The 7,500-nt window shown below is 37.0% G+C and overlaps 1 protein-coding gene across 1 annotated transcript in view; it reads right to left on the bottom strand.

The window, feature by feature from the left end:
* l(3)87Df (cytochrome c oxidase assembly factor COX20 lethal (3) 87Df) overlaps positions 1-3,039 on the bottom strand; it is a 4,124-nt gene extending 1,085 nt beyond the window's left edge. The window contains exon 1 of the mRNA XM_043008409.2: positions 2,882-3,039. Within this exon, the coding sequence (XP_042864343.1) occupies positions 2,882-2,905 (24 nt within the window). The 5' untranslated portion in view covers positions 2,906-3,039. The remainder of the gene's footprint in view (positions 1-2,881) is intronic.
* Between the last annotated feature and the right edge of the window lie 4,461 nt (positions 3,040-7,500).

Below are 7,500 nucleotides of genomic sequence, written 5' to 3'. Positions count from 1 at the left end.
CTAAAAAAAAAAAAATATTGCCTGTTTTGATTAAGTGCATATTCAGTTACAGTTTTCTTATGAACTAACTTTATTTTTAGCCACTATTGTTAGCCATTGGCAGCTTATATAAAAAAAAAAAAAAAATTGTACAACTCCATGTACACATAACATATTGCAATCTGTTAAATAATACCAATATAATTATTATATAAGAGCAAACCTTACATGGACAAGAGTATCCCTTACTCAATCACTATGATTTTATCCTCATATTCCTAGTATTATAATAACATCCCTAGTATTCTAAGGCTACCTGTGGTATATATATCATTGGATTTTACCAATGAATGATATATAAATATTATTACATAGGTATCCATCTTCTAACTTTCTTCAAAGAAAGCTATTGTTTTCACAAAATATCAAGAGAGGCATTAATCAAACATCAAACCTTTAACTACAGAACACAGCACTGACCAATGAACCTCCATCATGATTATCTGGCAAGCTAGTGCATGGAGATCTTCCTGGCAAGGAATCGTCCCAAGCTCTATCTTGCCGGAATATAGGTAGTGGAGGTTTGTTAGTCTTTACTGGAACATAAAGCATGGAGGCCACAGCATCACTTGATGAAATTATCTTTGAGTGTCATGACATTTACAACACATAAGTTTTCGGCCTGACAACAGGCCTCACGATATATATGAATATATGAATAGGTTCGACAACTACGTATGGACTTTTTAGCGAATCCATCTGGAACCATCACTTAATTAAATACAAAGGCCTCTATGTTACCTTGAGGAAGTTTGTGAGCATATTAAGATATGGAAAGCTGAAACTGCCATATCTTTATTAAACAAAAACACAAATCATAAAAAATATTTACATTATATACATTGATATATATATGTGGCACGTTGGCTATTTTCAACCTACTCAGAGCACATCGATCATTCAATCTTTATATCCAATACAATTCACACAACCTACTGCCCTATCAATGCATCATGTATGGATTAACTCTCTGATACAAATGCCTTGCTATCTTGTTTATATGCCTCTCCTATACCTATAGAAGATATGTCCTACACTTGCTCCATGCTGAACTCAGATACAATTACTTCTACTTAAAATTGTAAGAGCACACTTAAATTTCCTGTTTTTCCTATAACAGTACTTCACATAACTTCTTTCTACCCCTCCCCCCCCCACAAACACACAAACACAATGAGGTGATTCCAGCCAAGCCAAATGGAGGCTAGGGCATTGTAACACATTTTTTTTTTTCTAAATTCATGAGTGTTTACATAAGTTCCAAGTTCAAAAGTCAGAGTTTGGTGTATTTCTGACTGGACTAGCTGTCCTTCAAAATTCTTGTGAGCTCATTGTATTCAGTACAATTCCAAGACCAGCATCAGTGCCATTATGCCTTCTTCTCAGAACAATTCCAAGACAAGTATTGGTGCCATCAAGTTTGATTCTCAAAGTTATGTGACTTCTCATTCCTGCCATTGCTGTGAGTGACACTCATTCACATTTGCTGTTGGCTGTCAGTTTCCCAGGTAAATCCGGAATTTATGCTTCATCTGCTTTGTGCCCTTGAGGGTACTAGTTACGTATAGCCTGATGCCTGACCTCATAACAATATGTATATTGGGGCTAAACAGGTTAAAATCTTGCACAGAGAGTCAATTTGGGGGCATAAAACACTATTGATTTCCTATAGGTATGTGGCACTCTCCAGATGTCGTCTGTCAATAATTTAGCTGCGTTACCATATTAACATTACATGCTCTTTAATTTGACATTAAAACTTGGTACTACTTTATCAACATTTTGGTGATCAATTTCCATTAGGTGTACGTAGTCTTACAATTTTGTCAAAAAAAAAACATTGCTTGTTGGCAAGGAAACAATGTAGTAAATGTATAGGAAATGCCCGCAGTAGCTTTTGAATGTGACTTCTCTTTACAATCAATATTTCCTGAAAGTTGCTGTGATCTGTGGTGGTTGGCCTACAATCTGAAGTTCAACACTAGTAGTATCATTTTCCCAGGTTCATCATTCCTGTATGACCAACTAGCAAAGGTGTAATATGTAATATAAAAAAAATATACTGCAAAACTAACAAATGTGTAAAACAAAAAAATATAAAAGGTACATAACAAAATTAGTTTGGATTGCATTTTCTATGATCTAGTGATAGTCTGGACAAAATATCGGTGTTATCGGATAGAGACGCAACCACCTGTAGCGAAAAAACAAACCTTTCGGCATGACGTACCTTTAATCATGACGTAACACCATAAAACCCTTTTCTTCCGCAAAAGGTTTCCGATGGAAATGAGTAGCGAAACTGTACAAAGCACAACAAAAACTACCAGAAAAATATTGTGTCGTGCCAAGTGGGTTGGTTGCGTCTTTATCCAAATTTACCAAAATATCTTCATGAACATAATATTTCTTACATTTATTATTCGATTATGGATATTTCTTCCATGACATTTGTAGACCATCAATGTACAAAATCTATCTTCCTTTTAAACCCCACTTATCTGGCTTTTGTGTATGCCACAGAGCCAACCACACACACCACTAAAAGACAATGTAGCAGAAAAAATTCACATAACGGCAACAATATCCATGATAATGGCACTTGTCAAGGGTGGAAGTTAGTTGGCCTTTACCAAACCATCAAGAGGCATGAAGGCCTCAGATTCAGAGTGAGACGCACATGTATATCCTAAACATTATCAAAGTGCAAATGACTTGTCTTGCCAAATTAAGAACACAGAACACTTATCATCCTTTCCTTAAGAATATCATACTTATCAATATTTTATTCCCTTCTTTATATCAACATTAACCATAAACATTGAAGCATTTAACCACAAACCTCATTTTTCGATTCACTCTCCATCCTGGAAGTATTTGTGTCTTATTTCCTTGGCGATTTAGATAAAATATACTACGGTGCGAGATCCTCCTGTTGCCGACACGAGTTGTTATTGTTGTGTAAGAATCAGCTGTTACGAAGGCAGCGTTCTTGTAGAGGCCGTTCGTGGATTCACGAGGATTAAGCTAGGTCGGATATAATCTTTGGTGAGGTCTCGGTGATTATATAAGGATGTTATAGTTTTTACTGGTTATAAAAATGTTAAAAGACTGACTGTTGGATATATATGTTAACGATGCTTTGAATTACGTTTGCGTGAAAGGAATGCGTATGAAACCCTGTAAAGCATTTTTACTTCCTTCTGAGAGGACGGATTTCTATCAGATATATTATGTAAACACAAAAATCAACTTGTAATAGATGAAAAGCAAGGATATACCTAGAGAATAATAAATGCATTGTTGTGTAATAGGTCTAGTTTCATCTTGATCTCTTCATTACTGTATGCGTCAGAATTTCGTTATGAAATGTTAAACAACTCATTTAGGCGTGTTTCCCATGATTACTCGAATTGTTGAAAAACATCAAAACCAATTCAACGACCAACAGGCCCTTGCTCTGGCACACTACGTGTTACCTTGGAACTGTGCGGATTCTAGTGATCTATGGCCCTATAGCTGTACCGCTTCCCTATCCGAATCCGTCGTACTTCCCTCAGGGAGAAATGTGTGTGTCCAAGGGGCTTTAGTGTACCTGTCTGTAGCAAAAAGACAGAACGCATTAACTCCAAAATCATGTTATGAGAAAATCGATGTTAAAGGTTTGGCTGCATGTATATTTACTCCTATCATTGTTATCGATATACAAAACTGACCATACCTTTATTGACATTCAGACACCATGATGGTTGTATCAAAATCCGTCTTTAAATGACGATTCCACAGATACCAAATTCATAAAAAATCGCATTTTTTGGAGTTAATGCGTTCTGCCTTTTCACTGCAGATGTCCTTACGGTGCATATAGAGTCGCCATTCTTTTGTTAGGACCCGTGTATCAAACCACTTGATCTAGATCAGGGGTTTTCGACTTCTTTCTTCCTGCGTGCCCTTTTGAGAATTATTGGTAACAGCCATGTACCCCAGCCCCCTTGTGATATGTTAAAAAAAACACCACAGAATAACATTCCATTGTTTTTATTTTTAAGCAGTGGAGTGAATGAGTAATTACATAATTGCATAACTAATATAATGAACAAATCAATCATTCCACACAAAATTTAAAACAAATTTCACAAATCTCAACTAAGCTTAGAAGTGCTTTAGATGAGCTTTCCAAAAGATTTTCATTCACTCTGAAGCTTGCTGGCAATCACTCACATCCTTCAAGACCATAAAGTTTTCAAAGTGACAGAAGCCAAACCCAAACATCTGACATAATTTTTTTTCGACTGACATCTAAAGACAACTCTCAGGATGTATCTGCCAAGGAAGTTGTCATTGTTCTTGAAGTTTACAAATCTCGTGATTCACACTTCATTAAGACACCATGCCTTAGCCTCTAAAGGAAGCACAGAAACTTCTGATCCTTTGGTCCCAACTTACAATAAAGAACCAAATTGCATTCTTTCGAAGGAGTAATGACTAAAATGTTACCGAATCAGCCACAGCAAACATATATACACACATATAGAGAGCTAAACAAATAGACAGAACAAAAACAATGACTTGATACGCCACGACAACTGCCACACTACCCATACAAACTAGTAGATCCATCTTACACAGCCAGCCACAGAGAATACACACGCTAAAACAAACAGGAAATATTTCCCATTAACCTCGTCGTCACCACAGTCAGCTGGACATCATTTTTCCGATGAGGAAGTAGCAGCTTCGACGTCTTTCCCGATACCGGGGAGGAGCAGTTGGCCTACACCCCGCCAGTGCGAAAGTATTGGGAATAGGTCTGCCAATTCCCAGGACTTCTGCCCTGTCCTCTTATTGATCATAAATGTACATGGTAGATAACTCCTTCATATCCCTGAAACGTACAACACAAACCAAAAATGTACACGGTGGATAACATTGTTTTCGAAACAAAAAAAATGCGCTATATTAGACCCGTCTTCTTGCCCATGTACACAGACAGAGAAAATGGCCGCCCCGATCTCATCTTTGGGAACAGAGCAGCACTTCCCTTCTACACTCACCTACCCCAAAGTCCAAACATCATTTGGAGCACGTGTCCATCATCATCAAAATTTCTACATCATGTTACAGACAAGCAAACTGGAGGTCATCAAAATCAGTCTTAGCTGGTCAAAATGTTCAATTCAAGTCTTGACGAGACGAAACCCAAAAGATAGATCGATACTGGAATTTCATGTTCACCTCCATTACCCTTAAGTAAGAGAGAGAGAGAGAGAGAGAACTAACTAGGTCTCATTCTTTATTTGTAATTAACCAAGCGTATGCTACATGCTTAAAGACATGCTACTTGCAAAATAAGTCTTGTTGTATTTTTATTATTCCTGTTATCGATATTTAGAATTACCTGTATCTTATCAATAGTGTTTCTATTTATTGTTGTTATATTTCTTTTCATATCGTGTTTATAATTTTTTTGATTTTGAATTTGTCACAAAGTTTTGGTCTCATAATCATCTAGAAATGTTCACTTTCGCCTCATTCCTCATGTATCATCATATTTCTCGAACAGTCTCTTGTTAACAGAAGAGTTAACCTAGTATATTTGAAGAATTAGTATTCATTTGGTATAGTTGATTACTACTCCGTTATGATGTGTGTTTGTAAAACGAATTGCTTATTCTCTACCATCAGCTGAGTTTTACTGACCGTCCGTAGATATCAGATCCTCAGAATGTTACCTCTCCCTTACTTAGGTTATATTTGCCACACTACCTTCCAATAAAGAGATTATCATGTGCCTCGTTTCGCAGTGTAGCTCTGAATTATAACTCATTCACAGATTATTATCACACACACACACACACACACACAAACGAGTGTCAAAATGAGCTCTAAAATAAAATTCTTCCAAACGTATTCGAGAGTTGTATTTTCTGTTCAAGTGGGTCAAGGAGTATTTGAATTTGTGCAAACGGTGGCGACCCCTTATATTACTATCTTCCATGCGATTTGTTTATTAGGGCAAAAACGTGTCCTAGAAGAGTATAGATTTCAGAGAAGTAAGTGAAAGAAACGAGTTTGGAAGAAAAATTTCCTTAATCAATGGTGGACATAATAATATCACTAAGTCACGTTAGTTTAAGTTTGTTGACAAAAGCAAAATATGTACACAGATTAGTAAGACGTTTTCTAAATGCTTTTATATATTTATATAATGATTCTACAAAAAGTACTCATGATGAAAGATTGTATAATATAATAAGTGCTTTAAATTAAATTGTCTGCCATTACCTGTTCAGCAAGTGCAGAGTTCGAGTTGGTGGGTACCCAGTAATATATAGTGTATATACTAATAGTATATGTATTAATAAACAGCATGTGTGGTAATATATGATCTAGAATCGATGATTAGTGCATGCTGTGATAAATAGGCCATATAGTAATGAATAGAGTATGCTGTAATAAATATTGTATATAGTAATGAGTACTTGTACTGCACACGTTAGTAAATACAATAGATGAAATTTGCTTTCAGCAACTGTTCAGCAGATGCAAAGGTCGACGTAGCAGTTCCATTGGCAAGAACGTTGAAGCGGTGCTTTACCAAGACGTGGGTCAGGTCTCTATAAACAGGAAATAATGTGGTTGGGTCTCCTCTTTCGAGAATCTGATTCTCTACTTTTCTCTCGTATTCGTTCGTTCGGGTCTCCCTAGAAGCATTACCTGCATCAACATACAAGGGTCCCGTTTAGAAATCAGGTGGCAGCGGTCCTGTCTCCGTGACCGCACAATCGCGGAGAGGTCTTTCCTCAGTACTGGTATCAGCTCCCGAGTCGTGAGGACCATAGAGCACCTGCTGTAGCCTGCTCGATCGTAGCTGTATACTGCATGGATCCAGCAGTGAAGACATGCATAAGATGGGATGGATGGATGGTTGCTGCACATACATAGATTCGGCTGGCAAATGAAGTGGTAATCCAAGAGCTAAGGGCAGAAGTTGCAGCGCGGGGCATCTGTTCCTGAGATACCATATCTCAAGGAGTTGCAATATTATCATGAACTCATATTGGTTAGGGAAATCCATTAAGATATCGGGATGAGTGTTAATTACATTTTCCTGGGAGATAGAAAGGCATCAGATAATAAATTAAGAGTGCTGGATAAAATCAAGTGGTAACTGCTGAGTATTGTAAAGGTCAGTTGTAAGGAAGGTTAATAAGATTGTCGCGTCCGATGTTTGAAGAGCGTGAAGCTTTTCGAGGAACCCTCACTAGCATTGTAATATTAGCATTTGTATCGTAGATATTGCCCTGCCTATTGAAACGGATGTCTCATTATTGATGAATTTACTATATAGAGTGAAAAATGGTTGTGGAGGGTGAGTGTTCTTGAAAACTTTGCATAACATTGCTGGAATTTTCATTTTTTATGTTATTGCGAATGAGGTTATAAAAGAGAATTAACTAA

Source organism: Penaeus japonicus, unplaced genomic scaffold, assembly GCF_977035675.1.
Source record: "Penaeus japonicus unplaced genomic scaffold, GWHDUDI00000001_assembly GWHDUDI00000009, whole genome shotgun sequence".
Taxonomy (NCBI): domain Eukaryota; kingdom Metazoa; phylum Arthropoda; class Malacostraca; order Decapoda; family Penaeidae; genus Penaeus; species Penaeus japonicus.
Note: the sequence above shows the minus strand (reverse complement) of the source record. Positions and strands in the feature narration are given on the sequence as shown.